Genomic DNA, 17,442 nt, shown 5'->3' with positions numbered 1-17,442 from the left:
GGGTGGAGAGGCTCAGCTCTTTTTTGCTCCCTCACTGAATATAAAGAAGTTTTAGGCGTCTCAGGGGTTAAGCATAAGTACTATAGGTGGAGACACTTTATAAGGAAAATAGCAGCATCCTGGGGAAACAGAATAAAAGGCTGCCTTCTTTTTGAGTCTCAGGACAGTGAATTTTAAGCATCAGATTGCACTGTTGGGGATTTCCCTGCTTCCTCTTCTAAACTACTGCTGAATGGCTTCAGGACCTGCCTGGGAACCTTGAGCAGTGGCCCCTGCTGCTCTCCATACCCACAGTTCCTTCTAGAGCCTAATCTAGGTTGCCATCCTCTCACTGCTCCTCCCAACAGTACTTCCCAGGAGCCATCTAAAGAAAGTATTGGAAGACTGGAGAGGCTGCTAGGTTCCCAATAATCAGCTAAGTAGCAATACATACACTCCACTTGCTCAGGGTGGTCAGCTCACCCAACTCAGAGTTGTACCATGTGCAGGGTGTACTGAATGCTTCTCAGTCTTGGTTGGATGACTGGAATAGAGATTCCAAGTAGACTTGGTCTCTTGGGGCATCTCATATAGAAATATTAAGAAATATGCAAATCAGGATGTAGAGGCTGTTTTGGAATGATAGAATTATATGCAGCAGCTCTTCATTCATCCCCTAAAATAACAGTTCTCTGAACTCTGCCTTCCCCTTTACCTCTAACTGTGGGAGAATGGACTCCTGATAAATACATACACCAAGGTTTCCTTCATTGAGGAAACCACTTTTCACATTTCACTTAGAGTATGCTTCACAGTCCTGCAGCCCATTAGGATACCTAGGCTTCAGGCTTAGTTTGGTAGTAAACAAGGCTGCAAGAGATGTCTTCTCAGTCCCAGGCAATGCCCTAATTTGCATTCTAGGAGGCCTGAACTGCTTCTACTGCAAGTTAAGACAGGTGACTGATGAATTGTTATTAAACTGTTAATATGTTCCTTGGGAAAGAAAACAGATTCAACATTATCCTTGAAAACTTTTTTTCTGAAAGAACATGAAATTCATCCTGACATTTCTAGCAGAGTAAACAAATCCACATGCTTCAATTTTTTCAGGTAGTCTCATTATGCAGCCCAGGCTGGTCTCAAATTCATGATTCTCCTGCCTCAGGGATCTGAGTATTGGGATTACACTTTCCTGTCACCACACACATAGCTCACAATCTAAAATACCTAAATCCAAAAAACTCTGATGATCCAATATTTTCATAAGTTTGAAATCAAATATGAGGTACTAAACCCTAACCTAACTTGGTAGAAAGTATTTAAAAATATTTGTAGTTCCTAGTGTGATTTTTTAAATATAATTTGCTGCAGAAAACTTTAGTTACTTTGGAAAATACTCTTTGGAAACCATCATTACTCCTGTACACACCTATTCTAGTTATATCTCTTCTTGTGAAAAGAAAGCCATAATCATGCTTTAAAAATAATAAAGTCCGCCGGGCGTGGTGGCACACGCCTTTAATCCCAGCACTCAGGAGGCAGAGGTAGGAGGATCACCGTGAGTTCGAGGCTACCGTGAGACTCCATAGTGAATTCCAGATCAGCCTGGGCTAGAGTGAGACCCTACCTCGAAAAACCAATAATAATAATAATAATAATAATAATAATAATAATAATAATAAAGTCCTTAGAATTTAGCTCTCAAAAATAGAGTTTTTACTTGAAATGATCTCTTGGAAGGTGTCCTGAACTGTCTTGTGGTCTCTGTACCAACTGTAACATTCTGGATTCTGAAAATACCTCTTCTCATGAAATTGAAATAAGGCGCCATGTCCCTGGCCTTGAAGAAATCATTTTTCTGGTCTTGGGATTGTATATAATGGACACTACACCAACACACTGTAAGTTCTTTAGCATTCAGAATGTTCTTTTGGTCATGTTCACCTTCAATCCTCATGTACAACTGTAAGGCAGGTAACAGTTTGTTCATTGTTCCAAATATGGGGACTTAGAGTTCTGAGAGTTCCTGTGGTCAATTGCTTGCAAGTATTGAAACACAGACTCAAAGCTAATCTTCTAAACCAAATACTGACATGTAGTGGAAATAAGTTGGTCCTGGGGCCAGACACAGAAAGTGATGCTTCCTATGTGGGCATCTTGAAAGATTCCAGATGCTTAGACTGTCTTTTCTTCCACTCCTCCCATGTGTCCTAGATGTTTGAGCACACCAGCAGGTGAAGTGATTACATTAATCACTCAAAATGGCACAACCATTATGTGAATATAGGGATCTTTTCAAAGAAAGTTAGCTAAGTTCCTGAGAAACCTGGCTGTCAGTAGAAGTCCTAGAGGGCCAGGCCAGTGAAACATTTCTCACACCCCTCGCCCTTTTGTCCTTAGAAAATGATAAAGTGATGTTGATGATGATGGTGACAGCAAACACTTACATAATGCTACATGCCAGGCACTGTTCCAAGCATCTTTTTTCCATGAGGTCATAGAATTCTCACAACAATCTTATTTAGTATGTGCTTAGAATATAGGCACTTTAGAGATGAGGACATGGGGCACAAAGAAATTAAGCAATTTGCCCAAGGCCATACAGCTAGGAAGAGTAGCAAAGCTGGGACATAAACCCAGGCAGTCTGTTCCCCAGTCCATTTTGGAGGGTCACGAAGCACAACTGCTCCACCAAATGAAGACAGAATTAAGAAAGAAATGAGATCCCTTGTAAACCTGAATCTCCCTTTGCCAAAGGATGCCCACACCATGGCCCTCCTTTGGAAAGAAAACCTTCCCCCTGCTCTGGTTGAGCTTTCATCACTATTCCTGCCAATTCCTATCTACAGTACATCCCCTTCCCATCCCTCCTCTCCCACACTCACCTTAAAACCCATTGGGCGGAGCTTACATGCTATTTCTGCATCATGCAGTGCGTCCTCATGAGACTCCAAGGTGAAATAAATTTGAGACCGATTACTATAAAGCAAATGGTCATTTGGAGCTGCCAAAATGAGAAAAAAAAAAGCCCTCATTAATGGCCCCCAGCACAAGCATGTGACAAGTCCTTATGAAGATGGATCCTAAGGAAAGAAAAGTTACCTAGGTTATTTCTACTGGATCAAAAGAGGTAGGCTCTAATTTTCCATCTGAATATTGCCCTGAGTTCTACACCCAGTCTCTATGTCAGAGCTTTGCCAACTGCAAAGAATTAACTTTGCCACCATCTTTCAAGTAATTCCTTAGAGGAGTCCTATCCATGATGCATTAGAGCCTTTAATCCAGAGGAAACTCTGGCCCCTGTTCCATGACTCCACACTGCTAGTGGCCAGAGGCCTGGTTTCTGAGTGAGGTGTCACCAACAAAGAAATAATGGACTAGAAAGGAAAGAGAGAGAGGTGCCAGATGTGACCTCTATCCTGACTCAGACACAACAAATCCGTGTTAGTCCTCTAGGTGAAATGACAAAGACCAGCACACATGAAGGGCATAGATATGCATTTACAGAGTGTCCTCCTCCCATTACAGGTGGCTAAATGTGAAAGTACTTGAATAAAACTCCTTTGAAAAAGGTCAAGTTGATGACTCTTACCAATACTCAGAATTGCCAAATGAGAGTGCCAGACAGGCTTTCGATCATGTGCTCACCCAACTCATTCTTTACATGGAAAAAAATCAAAGCCACAGTGAAGAGATGGGTCCTAGGTCACACATCTGGTCAGTTATTGCTAACTGATCACTGTTGAAGCTTTCAGGTTGGGATTGGGGCAGGTTCCTCTTTCTGAGGGTCGGCTACAGCAGTTTTAGTAAGGAAACATTAGCCATGTTCTAGGATGGAGATACTCTGTTTAAGAGACCCTTTTTCCTCTTAGAAGGGTGAAGGAGGTTGGAGCATTTTCATCTTGCCTGCAATGAGGAGCATGACACTGGAAAAGACCCTCAAAACAGCAATAGAAGAGGAAAAAGGGGGGGACTTTCCTGACTGGTCCTTGGAGAATGACTGAAAAGAAAGGAGCCTCCCTTAGAGAGATGGCAACCATCTGTTTCTTTCATATTATCCTGTTCTTCCTCAAGCTCTGGGCTCCAACTTCTGCCTGCAATAAGCTTTGACTTTCGTCGTTTTCTCCCTCTACCCCCAGGAGTGTGCTCAAGGTTTACTTTGATGTCTATTACTTTCTGTGAAGAATTTAGAAGTTTCTGTTATTTTTCTGCAACAAACACCAACTCTAGTGGCAGCTCAAAACCTGCTTTGCTTGGGCAAGGATAGGACTTTTGGGTGGGTTGTGTTCCTCAAGTTCCAGTCAGCCTTGGTTTTGCTCCTTCCTCCGTTACCTGTTGCAGGCCTGCATGAGGTTCAGCACGTGGAGGCTGTAGCTAACTCCCTTCTCCATGCATCAGAGATAGCATGGGGCACCCCGGGATCTCAGAGCCTAGTCTGCCCAGCATTGCTGCCTCCTCTCCTTGGGCATGCTTCACTAGACACCGCAAAGGGCCCGCTGGCCAACAAGGCTGCTGGCGGGCAGCCCCAGCAGGGAAATACCAGCTTTGGCTCCCAGGCCACTTCCTGGGTCGAGGTGGGAGGAGTCTGGCAGAGCAAGCATATCCTTGGGAGAACCCTGGTGCCCTACTCCTGACACAGGTGTTAGACGACCCACGTTGCCCTTGAAACTTTCAAAGCCCACCCCACCTCTTCAAGTGGCACAGAGAAACTGGACAGATGCGTGCCTCCTTCGTAGTCAGCTCATGTTTCCTTGGGATCCCCAACAGTTGCGTGGTCCTGTTGCCCGCTGGGATGGCTGGATTAAGGGGTTCGATGTGAGGGCACAGACTACTGGCTGGCTGGCTGGCTGCTGCGGGCGGTGGCAGTGGGAGGGGTGCAGCTATTTCAGCCAAGGATCGTGTGATAGGAAGCGGTGACAATGAGTCACAGGGCAGCGGGGCGCGAGCGCTCCCCTCCCCCCCGCACACGCTCGCGGGATGGTTTCGGAGGAGAGCGTGGCCCACTTCGGTTACCTCAGCCGTTACACAATCCCGCCCGCCCGCCCGCGCGGAGGAGGGGCCGCCGGCCCGGGCGGCTCGAGGCCCTTATGCAACCAGTGCTCTCCTGACCTAATTCCAGGCCGGACCCACCCCACAGGGAGCAGCAGCCCCGGAAGGGACAACTCCCAGGGGCGGGAGCGGCAGACGCAGGCGCCGATCGGACATCTCCGGCTGGCAAGAGCCAAAAAGACTGAGTGCGAGTGTGGAAAGGGTGTGGAAGTTCCTCTCCAGACAGGGGAGGTGCGGGCAGGTGTAGGAGGAAACTCCGACGAGCTCAGGAGAGACAGAAAGTAGACACGCTGTCACTGAGCAAGAGAAAACAGAGCAATAAAGATGCGAAGAGACTGAGGAGGAGGGAGGGAAGAAGGATTGGATGGAACAGAGTGAAAATCAGAGAAACAAAAGCTCACAGGAGATGCGGGAAAGGGCAAAAAACATCCGAGTCAAAGAGACTAAGCAGCCGAGTCAAAGAGACTAGAACTGCTTTGCAAAAGAAAGCTAAAGTGGGGAAAACAAAGTCCCCAAAGAAATCTTACTCCACCCAAGCCACCATCCATCCCACCCTCCCCTGCATCTAACTCTGCCCTGGTCTATGTCGATCTCCCAGCCGGGTTCATTCTCCCGCCCACGCGCGTCGTGACCAAGCCCCCGCGGGCCCTGGCGGCGGTGCGGTGCACTTACCCAGCCGAACTGCTTCATTGTACTTGAGCAGTGCCGCCTCCACCTGGCGCTCGCGGTACAGCCGGTTGCCCTCGTGCCGGAGTTGTGACGCCCGCGCTGGTCCCGGGAACAACTTGCCGAGAAGGCCACTAAGCACCACGTTGACTCGCAGTGGCGGTGGCGCCTGCTGCCCAGCCCGCCGCGCCCCGCGCGCCCTCCCAGTGGCCACCATCAGCGCTGAGAGCTTGACCCCGCACAGCGCACAGCGCCGATCGGCTGCCCGCCCACGTTCCAGGCACAGTTTACAAAAGGTGTGTCCACAGGACAAGGACACGGGGTCTGAGAGAAACCCGTGACATTTTCGGCATTTAAAGCCATCCCATACCTCGGTGGTCACCGCCGCAGCCACCCCTTCCTCTTCCACCGCCACCGCGTAGTTTGAGGCGCTGCTCTGGTCCGAGGGCTCTGGCGCCACCTTTTGCGGGACGCTCTCCGCCAAGCAGCGCACCAGCTGTTCCAGCTGCTCCGCCACCAGCTGCTGCCTCTCGGAGAGCCGTCTGTACACCTCGAGGGCTTCCCGAAGGCGCCCCCCGGACGCCAAGGCGTCGGCCTGTGTGAGCAGGACTTTGCACTCGGTCGGCGTCGAGGTCCTCAGAGGCTGTCGTTGCTTGAGCTCTTGCGTGGGGAGAGGCTCGGAGTTCTCCTTGGTCACCTCCAGGTGGGTGCCTGAGTCTACTCCGGCCCCTGATGCCTCTCGCTCTGCCTGCTCAGACAGTTCTAAGTTGTTGCTTCCCAGCTCAGCGGGCAAGCTCAACATCGGTGCAGTCTGAAATGAATCCATAGAGAGAAGGACCCGAGTAGAGGCGTCTAGGGACTGGGAATGCGGAGCAAGGAGAGGAGGCTGGAAGCAATAGGGGCTGTAAAGACCATGGCACCGCCGTGCGCAGGACTCCACCGCGCCTCCAGGAGCTCCATGCCGGCTGCCCCGCGCCGCCTAATAACTGTCTTGTCTCAGCAAAGTGTTATATAAAACGTCACCACGTGATGCGTCACCACGCTGCTCATTGGCCGGCGGCGGGGAAATTGTTACAAAACCAGACAGTTTTGTAACAGTGTTGCGCTTGCTTCTTTTTGGCTTAGCCTTTCTTGGCTTCTTTTTGAGGTTGTTTGTTTACACTCTGCATTATTTTCCACTCGTGACTTGGGTCCATTCTAGACCTAGAAGAAGAACTCAACCTCGTTTTTCAGGCTTTTCAGTCTCTAAACCTCAGAGCTCTATCCCACCTCCAAAGTAGCCAGCAAACAGGTCTGCTTGGCCAGCCGCTCTCTACAGTTTCCCCCTCCCCTCCGCCCACCTCGCCCTGGAGAAACCAGTCAGTCCCTTGGGGCGCGATGCACCCTCCAGTGGGTGAGTGCTGAAGTCCGCAAGGAAATCAGGATAGAGAGGACACGTGAGAAGCTCACACACTTTTCCCCCTAGAAGAGTCCTACATTACCTGGGGGAGTCCCAACTCCTCCCCAAAGGCTGTAAATGCAGTTTCCAGATCTCTTCTGACTCTCTACTCCAGAAGAAATGGGGAACTGCAATTCAAGAGGGCACCGAAGTTGGGCAGCGCTTGCTGGTCAGTGAGGGACTGGACGAGTGGAGATGTGATTGCCAGCTTAGACCCCTGGGAAGTGCCCCGCCTGCCCTCCTCCTCTCCCTCTCCCCCAGTGCCAAAATCAGCGCTGCCAAGGCGGGCACCCGGCTTCAGGAGCTCAGCTGGAGATTCACTGGCTCTGGAAGCCGCCACCCAATAGACACAGTCATGGAAACTGGACTTGCTGAGTTCGATGATGGGCGCTATGGAGGTGTAGGAGAACGGCAAGCGGAAGACAGACCCAGACCAGTGCAACTTGGGAGAAACTCCTCTAGTCCTGGTACAGCCCAAAGGCCAAACAGCCTCCAGGTTCTCAAGGTAAGACCTCTGCCAGTGGGGCTTTACAGTGGGAAAAGACACCCTAGGGCTAGGCTGGGCACAGACCATGATACCTGAGTAACAAGCCTCGACCACGCACACTTTCAAAAAGGTTTTGCCTTCAGCCCTCACATTTCAGACATCGGTCACATGCCCAAAGAGCAGGGTTAAGAGACCTAAAGGAATACCACATTTCTAAAAGCCAGTGGTGCTGCTTCAAGTCAGAAGATAGACTCTAGGCTCCACTGTGGCTCAGTAGATCACCTCTGGAGCCTATAGGTTCCAGGATTTGGAACAGAGCACCACCCACTTAAACTCAGACAGTCATTTTCACTTCTGAACAAATGTCTGGGATTTTAGTTGGGATTAAATTGTATTTCAAGGCTGGATATGGCAGACTTAGTCTAAGGTCTGTGGTCCTTACTCTACCCTTGGCTCAACAGATACTAAGATCCCAAAGAACAACTACTGTTCAGAGACTCTCTCTCTCTATGGTAGAACAGGACAGAAATAAAATCATAGTAAAGAGAAACCATACATAGACTAAAAAGAGACCAAGAAAGGAAAGAGAAGACACAAGAAATACAGGGAAACTTGGCTTCGACAAGACTTGCTGTGAGAACTTGGGCAAGTCCTGCAGTCCCCCTACCAATCCCTTACCTTGATTGTCCTTACTCCTATAAACCAGATATGAGGGTGCTTACTCGAGTACTTAATACAGATGTAGTGGATGATGGCTGGTACAAAAGATTAAAGTCACCAGCAGTAGTGGGATTGGAGTGAATATAAGGTTGTCCTCTGTCAGGGTCAGGCCTGAGCTAGATTTTGAAGATAGAGAAGTCAGTCTGAAGACTGGCCAAGAGGTTGGAGAGGTGGCCATTACAGCTTGTAGGGGGAAAGCTGCAGTTTTGGGTCACTTGCCTGATTTCATACCACTATTACATAATCTGCAGATACATGAAACTTAGCTCCCAGGTGCTCTTTCATGATGGTAGCACATCTTCTCCCCCACATGTTCTTTATTATATTTACTTCTTTTTAATTTTATATTAACAACCTCCATATATATACATATTATGCCATGATTGTAATTCCCTCAAGTTACCCTCTTTGGTCACCCCCAAATCTCTCCACTGAATTCCTTCTTCAGTCCAATGAATCCCTGTTCTATTTTGGTGTCATCATTTTTCTCTCCTCTTATGTGGGTTTTATCTACATAGCACCAGACACTGTGAGGTCATGAATGCCATAGCTATGTTGTGTGCATGGAAGACTATATTGCAAAGAACTCCATACCTTCCCTTGGCTCCTACATTCTTTCTACCACCTCTTCAGCAATGAATTTTAGAGGGTGTGAGAAAGATATCTCACTAAGTTCTGAACACTCTACTGTCCCTTCTTCTCAGCATTTTGATGAGTTTTGAGTCATCACAGTGGTCACTGTCATCTGAAAAGAGAAGCTTCTCTGACCAAAGGTGACAGTAGCATTAATATGTGGCATGAACATAAGTATTTAGAGGGCAGTATGGCAGGCATAACATATGCATTTAGTCAGACAACAGTGGCAGTTTCCCCCCTAGGGCTTATGACCTCCTCAGCCATAGGCTTTTGACTAGATTTCCAGTATCAAGCATTAAATTCCCTACCATGGAGCAGGCCTGAAGTCCAATTGAAGAGCAGTTATTTTCCCCCATAACAGACATGCCACCTTTGAACCACTTGGCCCATTTAGCTGGCTGGCCAGCCATAAAGTTTTCAGGATCCACTTCGGGTTAAGGCCCTTGATGACTTTTATCACCCAACAGGCTACATAAATCCAGCATAATGACAGGTAGTCAACAGGAACGAGGTTTCCAGCTTGATTTATCTGTGTCTTGAAGCCCAAGTAACATCTGCACAACATATTCTTGTACTTGCTTCCTGTGTAGACTAAATTCTCCACAAGGGGCAAAAACAGGTATCTTGAGCCTTTCCTGTCCTCCTCAGAGAACACTCTCTCTTCTGTCACATGAAACCCCCTAGTACTATCATCTGCCTAACACTTCTGGCACTTGGAAGGACAATCTGTAGGACATGTAGAGATAGCTCTGAAAGGGCCATGACATGGGTAATTATGGAAACCTCTGAATTCAAGAGCTTTCTCTTGATACTTCTAAAAAATAAATGTTTTTTATCCAAAATTGTCTTCCAGATACAGACATGGAGATTGCCTTGCTCCCTGGTCCACTTTAGCATCTCATCAGTGGGGAAACAAGGAGGGATTCAAGTCAGGCTGGGCAAAGGGTCATTCACAGTCCAGCAGGCATGGAAAAGGGTGTGCTATCTAAGCACTCGCTCTTGTCAGCTGTATCGAGGCCGATGATGAACCTGGAGAAGAATGTCCATAGCTGCTAGGATATGCAGGGTACACTGGTGATAAAGGCAGCACCATCTCATAGGTCACTGACCAGACTCCACTGGGAGTTTCATATATGTGTTACATTATAAGGTTTATAGGACACCACATGGCTTTCCATTAAATGTTGGAAAACTTTACCAGGGTTTTTCTTTCCTTTATTCAAGTTAAACAAACATGATAGATAGATAGGTAGGTAGGTAGGTAGATAGATAGATAGATAGATAGATAGATAGATAGATAGATAGGTAGATAGATATGGACATACAAAAATATTTATAGATGTAATCTGTGGATCAACTCAGAAATTTCCTACTCAAAATTTCTTCCATTGTGTTACTAACAAATGGAGCTCCTGGAGGGAGGACAGGGTAGAATTTGGCAACATCTCTTTTTCAGATGTACATATTCCCTTTGGAAGACCAAATAACTTTAAACTTCTGTTTATTTTGCTATGATTGCACATGGCTAAAGTAAACCAGGAAGAGAGAGCAGGGATTGAGCTTTCTCTTATTGCCACTGACTACAGTAGTTAGCCTCTGAGGATCCTCCCTAGAGCTCAGAGAAGAGTAAGCAGGACTTGACCCCAGCTCACCTCAACCAGGGAAGCAGCACACTTAACTCTTTCTTGTAATGTACTTCCAGGCATAATTTTACTGAATATTTCCCTTTAAGCTAGAGAAATGGCTTAGCGGTTAAGCGCATGCCTGTGAAGCCTAAAGACCCCAATTCGAGGCTTGATTCCCCAGGACCCACATTAGCCAGATGCACAAGGGGGCGCAGGCGTCTGGAGTTTCTTTGCAGTGGCTGGAGGCCCTGGCGCACCCATTCTCTCTCTCTCTCTCTCTCACTCTTTCTCTATCTGCCTTTCTCTGTCTGTCGCTCTCTAATAAATGAATAAAAATAAACAAAATATTAAAAATAAAAAAGATTACCCTTTAAAATAAAGTGTTCAGGATCTGGGTAGAGGTGATGGCTTAGTCAGTAAGGTGCTTACTTACAAGTGTGAGGGCCTGAGTTTGGATTCCAGCACCCACATAAATGCCAGGTATAGGAGGTGGACTCAGATGAATCCTCTGAGCAGCTAGCTACACTAATAAAAGCAGCAAGTCCTGGGTTCAGTGAGCAATCTTGCCTCAATAAGTGGAGACTGATTTAGGAACACACCTGACATTGACTTTTGGTCTCCACACGTACATAGGCACACACATGTATATGCATACACACACACACACACACACACACACACACACACACACACACGTGCCCACATACATATGAATGTGTATACATGTGCACAAAACACAAAAATTACCTTAAAATGAAATAAGGGCTTGGAGACATGGCTCAGTGGTCAAGTGAGCTTCCTGCTCAGGCGTGAGGGCCTGAGGGGGGCTAAGACCACCAGAGTTCAAATCCCCAGATCCCACATAAAACAACTGGGCATGGTGCCTGTAACCCTGGTCCCACAGGGGAGCAGAGACCAGAGAATCGTGGAGACCTTTGAGCTCCTAAATTAATAAAGAGACTCTACTCTAGCTCAAAACAAGATCAGGCTGTGTGTGGTGGCACATGCCTTTAATCCCAGCACTCTGGAGGCTGAGGTAGGAGGATAGCTGTAAGTTTTAAGCCAACCTGAAATTACATAATGAATTCCAGGTCAGACTGGGCTAGAAGAAAAACCCTATCTGTGGGGCGGGGGGGGGGGAGGGGACAAGTAGAAGAGGGATGGTGATAAACACTGGAGGTTCTGCTCTCTGGCCGCCTCAAGGGTGCGACCCCTACCACAGGCAAATATATGGAGCTCCACCATGGTACATACACAGAAAAAAAAATGAGTACATTTGAAAGCCATGAAGATTTTCGTGCATTTTCAGATATCTGTGTTGAGTATCTTCTATGTAGCAGACACTGCTCTAGGCACTAGAGACAATATCAAAGTAGCACTTAACTCCCGGGTGCTCCTTCATGGATGGTTGCACATCTTCCCCACCTACACACCATATTCTTATACTGGCTTCCTATGTAAACCAGGTGTTCAAAGGGAGCAACACCTGGTATCTTATACATTTTTTTTTTTCCTGCTCAGAGCATACCATGTCTTACTGAACATGGCAGTGGACATCCTGGCTCTGGCTGGAAGGGTATAGAGGGACAAGGGAAAACTCGGAGGTGGGGGGATGCACCTTTACACTGGTTCATTCATAGAGGCATGCATATGAGAGATAAGTAGCATTCCTGGATTTAGAAAGGACTGCTAGGGCTGGAGAGATGGCTCAGGGGTCAAGGTGCTTACCCATAAAGCATAACTACCTGAATTTGATTCCCCAGAACCCACATAAAGCCATATGTACAGAGTGATGCTCGCATCGGGAGTTTGTCTTCAGCGACTAAAGGCCCTGGTGCACCCATTATTTCTCTCCCTCCCTCCCTCATTCTGTCTCTCTCTCCCTCCCTCTCTCTCTCTCTCTCTCTCTCTCTCTCTCTCTCTCTGTGGGTGTGGTGGTGCACACCTTTAATCCCAGTACTCTAGAGCAGGAGTAGGAGGATCACTGTGAGTTCAAGGCCAGCCTGAGATTACGTAGTGAATTCCAGGTTAGCCTGGGCTAGAAAGAGACCCTACCTTGGAGGAAGAAAAGAAAAAAGAAAAGACTGCTAAACATCCCCAGGATGGAAGAGCCTATTCAAAGCCAGAGACATGAGCAAGAAGTAATAAACTCCCCACCCTCCCACACTACTGAACAGCAATTTCTTCAGAATTGAAACATGCCTTTCCTGGAAGGGGGGTAGGGAAGCTCAGGAGACTCAGGGATCAACAAGTCTGGGAGTCTGAAAACCTTCAAAGTCATGAGACCCCTTCCCAAGGTTACAGATACAACAACTGCTGAGGGAAAGTCTCCCAGAGCAAGTGCAGGTTGTGCTTGGAGCTCCAGAGGTCCAGCTTCTGTGAGTTGTCCCGGATGTTGAGGGAGGGGGCTTTTGGTGATGAAGCTGCCTTTGAGTGGTCCATGTCTTTTAAATAATTCCTTGCCCTACGTGCAGGCATGTGAGTGCCAGAGAAGTCTAGTGACTACAGAGACACAGCCAAGATTAGAAGCTGAGCTGGGCTCCTGTCTTTTATTTTAGAATTTTCCCATGTAATTCAAAGTACACAGAGCACCTCTCCAAACATGTAAGAAATTATTTCAGATTTCCCATCTATAAGATTTCATCAGTTCAACCAACAGTCATTGAATATGTACTTAGTATTGATGGGGCTGGCATTTGTGGACCTATAATAGAAGGACATGATATATTCATACCCAACCCTCCAGTAGCTCACAGCGGAAATGAGAGACAAAGATTTGAAACTGTTAAGTGAAGACAATATACAGTCAGTGAGAGGTAGCAAAATTAGAGGGACAGTGTGTTCAAGAGACTGCTTAAAGAAGATAGAGTGCAGTGCCTCCCATCTTACAGTGAAGGTGCCTTTAAGGCTATGTGACAGAGGATTTGAATAGATGCTACTTAAGAGGACTACTTAATTCACATTGATCTTGGGTGCCCTGGGGAAAAAAAGGAAATCTTCCAAATAAGCTGGTTAAGGCCCAGGGTATATTTTTGTGATGCTGGGGGTTGAACCAGGATCCTCACACATGCTCAGCAAGTACTCTATCGATGGGCTACACTCCAAGCCTCAAAATTAGTAGTTTGAAAGGCTATCCAGGAAATTGTGATGCTCTACTACATGCCTTTCCTTCCTTACCTCATCCTCAGTTTCCCTGCAGGAGGAGATTTCAAAAATCCTTTACAGCATTTTAGTGGAGGGAAAAACCAGAATGCAGAGATTTTCAATGCCATGGTCTCCTGCCAGCAAAGAGACAAAGCAAGCTTACAAAATACCATCCCAAGGAAGGTTTTTATAATTTATCCTCAAGGCAAGTCAGACTTGCTTCTTTGTCAGTGAACCTGTTGCCCAAAGTACAAAAGAGGTGCAAGGCTATGGAGCTGTGACACAGAGCCCAGGGTGAGGTTAGTTGCTCAGAGCTGGGAGATTTAACTCTGCTGTATGACTCAGCCCAAGCCACTTTTCCTCTCTTTTTGTCTGTTCTTTACCTATTAATAATGATACCCAACGTCATTGTCAGGATTAGCTACCAACGATGGAAAAGGCACAGTGCAGCTAGTCCTGATGTGATTCTTGTGAACAGAAGGGATCCACAACCATCTGCTAATGGTTATGATTAGACTATGGGTGAATAAGCATTTTCTTCCTAAGAGGACACTGAACTGAAACCTAAGGTTGGGTTCTGCCCTTTGCAGGTACAATAACGAGTGTGAAAACTCTAGAGACCCTAGAAGAGAGCAGTCCATTCTTAGAAGGAAAAAAGAGAGAAAATGCATGTTCAAACACTCATCAGTAGTTTTTTTTTTTTTTTTCTTTTGAGGTAGGGTCTCACTCTAGGCCAGGCTTACCTGGAATTCACTATGTATTATCAGGCTGGCCTTGAACTCATGGTGATCCTCCTACTTCAGCCAGGATTAAAGACGTGTACCACCATGCCCAGCCCCAGAAGTAAGTTTTCTGAAGACATTTGCAGAACTGGGAAGTGATAGGGATTATGATGGTTTGAATGGGTTCAAATAAACATTTTAAAAATCACCTCTTAATCATTTTTAATTTATTAGCCTATACAATTAGGTTTCATTATGGTATTTCCAAACAACTTACTTTTATTATTTCCCTTTGTGTCCCTCCTCTCCCTTATCCCATTCCCCTCTTTGTATCCCCTGAAACTTCAGGCCCTTTTCTGCATTGTGTTATAGTTTCCTTTTATCCTCCTTTCTCATCACCTCTTTTTTTTTTCCTTCTTGTGGCCTCCTATCTAGTTTTATGTCCTATGTCCACTCTCAGATCCAATTATTTACATACAAATAAACATTAGAAGTTAAGATCCACATATGAAGGGAAACATGCAATTTTTGTCCTTCTGAGCCTGGGTGAATCTTCCTTAATGTATTTTTTCAGCTCCATCCATTTTCATACAAATTTCATAGCTATAATTTTCTTTATAGCTGATGAAATTCCATCATGTATATGCACCATATTATCATTATGCAAAATCTGTAGATGAGCATGTAGTTTGATTCCATCCTCTGACTATTGTGAATACAGGATTACTGAAAACAGATGTGAAAATATCTCTATCACAGGATATTGAGTCCCTTGGGAATGAATGAATACACTCAGGAATGGTATAGTTGGGTCGTATGTTAGTTTAGTTAGCCTTTTTTATAAACCTTCACACTGATTTCCATAGTGGCCACACCAGTCTGTACTCCCACAAAGAATGAATAAGGGTTCTCCTTTTCCCTTAACCTTGCCAACATTTGTTGTTATTATTTTTTTAATGATAGCCAGTCTGACTGGGGGAATCTCATGGTGGCTTTAATTTCCATTTCCCTGACAACAAAGGATGTTAGACATTTAAATATATATATCTGTTAGATTATGTGTGTCTTCCTTTGAGAACTGTCTATTAAACTCATTGCCTTATGTATTGATTGGCCTACTAATTAGCAACATAATTTTTAAAAATATTTTATTTATCTATTTATTATTTGAGAGAAAGAAAGAGGAAGAAGATATATAGAGAGAATGGGCACACAAGGGCCTCCATCTACTACAAATGAACTTCAGACACATGTACCACCTTGTGGATCTGGCTTACATGGGTACTGGGGAATGGAATTGAACCTGGGTTCTTAAGCTTCACAGGCAAGATCCTTAACTGCTAATTCATCTCTCCAGCCTGGCAACTTATTCTTTGCAGTTATTTATATATTTTAGATATCAAACCCCTATCTGAAGAATATTTTGCAAAGATTTTCTCCCATTTCTAAGGCATTTTGTTTGCTCTGTTGTGATTACCTTGCTGTGCCCTTTTAGCCATTTTCAAGTGCATGGTGCAGTGGCTTTAAGGGCATTCATATTGTTGTGCAACCATTACCACCAGCCACCTCTAGAACATCTTAACCTTGAAAAATCAAAATAATGCACATACCATTCCTCCTTCCCCTTGAGCTGCTAACACATGCTTTACTTTAGGTAGCTCAAATAAGAGAATCCATATGATTTTGTCTTGTTATGATTAGCTTATTTCACTTAGCACATGTTAGAATTTCCTAACATTTTTAAGGCTCAGTGTTATTCCACTGTATGCCTGCACATTTGTTTATTCCCCCAGTAATGGACATCTATGTTCTGTCACCTTTTGACTGTTGCATATAGTAACTTCTATAAACACAAGTGTGCAAGTATTAATTTTGAGGAATATATATATATATATATATATATATATATATATATGCTGGGTTATGGAGTACTTTCATTTTCTTTTTATTATTAAAAAGTACAGGACTGGGGAGGTAATATGATGGAGAATGGAATTTCAAAGGGGAAAGTGTGGGGGGGAGGGAGAGAATTACCATGGGATTTTTTTATAATCATGGAAAATGCTAATAAAAAATTAAAAAAATACAGGACTGGGGCTGGAGAGATGGCTTAGCGGTTAAGCACTTGCCTATGAAGCCTAAGGACCCCAGTTCAAGGCTTGATTCCCCAGGACCCATGTTAGCCAGATGCGCAAGGGGGCACATGCGTCTGGAGTTCGTTTGCAGGGGCTGGAGGCCCTGGTGTGCCCATTCTGTCTGTCTGTCTGTCTGTTGTTTTTTTTTTTTCTCTCTCTCTCTCTCTCTCCCCCTCTTTCTCTCTCTGTCGCTCTCAAATAAATAAACAAAAATATAAAAAAAAATACAGGACTGGAAAGATGGCTTAGTAGTTAAGGCATTTGCCTGCAAAGCCAAAGGACCCAGGTTTGTTTCCCCAATATCCACAAAAAGCCATATACACAAGGCAGCACAAGCATCTGGAGTTTGTTTGCAGTGGCTAGAGGTTCTTTCTTGCCCATTCTCTAGCTCTCTATCTGTCTCTTTATCTCTCCTTCTCTCTCTCTCTCTCTCTCTCTCTCTCTCTCTCTCTCTCTCTCTCTCTGTCTCTTTCTTTCTCTCTCAAATAAATAAAATAAATTTTAAAAGTTTTACAACCAGCCTATTTAGCATAGGAACATTAGTAGGTTATACCTTGGGCCTGTGATTTTCCCTGCTATGGCCTTTTGACCAAATTTACAGTAATAGTCATGAATTCTCTTCTGTGGAGCAAGCCTCAAATACAATTAGAAAGTGAAAGGTTACCACATAACAGTCATGCCACTATTGAACCAGTGGGCACATTCTTCATGCTAGATTTGTTGTGGAGCACATTGGTTCGAGATCAACAGGTGAGTAAGACTATTGATGACTTTTCTCCCCAGTAGTTTGCATAGCACCTTTAAGCACTTCCATTTTTTAAAGAAACATCCACACTGTTTT

The 17,442-nt window shown here is 45.4% G+C and overlaps 1 protein-coding gene across 3 annotated transcripts in view; it reads right to left on the bottom strand.

Annotated features, from left to right (window-relative positions):
• Positions 1–6,658, bottom strand: part of Lonrf3 (LON peptidase N-terminal domain and ring finger 3) — a 39,541-nt gene extending 32,883 nt beyond the window's left edge. For all 3 annotated transcript variants that reach the window (XM_045141016.1, XM_045141017.1, XM_004671479.3), the window contains exons 1-2: positions 5,701–6,658; positions 2,865–2,983 (exon numbers count right to left, since the gene is read on the bottom strand). In XM_045141016.1, the coding sequence (XP_044996951.1) occupies positions 2,865–2,983; positions 5,701–6,520 (939 nt within the window). In that variant the 5' untranslated portion in view covers positions 6,521–6,658. The remainder of the gene's footprint in view (positions 1–2,864; positions 2,984–5,700) is intronic.
• Between the last annotated feature and the right edge of the window lie 10,784 nt (positions 6,659–17,442).

This window comes from Jaculus jaculus, chromosome X (assembly GCF_020740685.1).
Source record: "Jaculus jaculus isolate mJacJac1 chromosome X, mJacJac1.mat.Y.cur, whole genome shotgun sequence".
In the NCBI taxonomy this organism is placed as follows: Eukaryota; Metazoa; Chordata; class Mammalia; order Rodentia; family Dipodidae; genus Jaculus; species Jaculus jaculus.
Note: the sequence above shows the minus strand (reverse complement) of the source record. Positions and strands in the feature narration are given on the sequence as shown.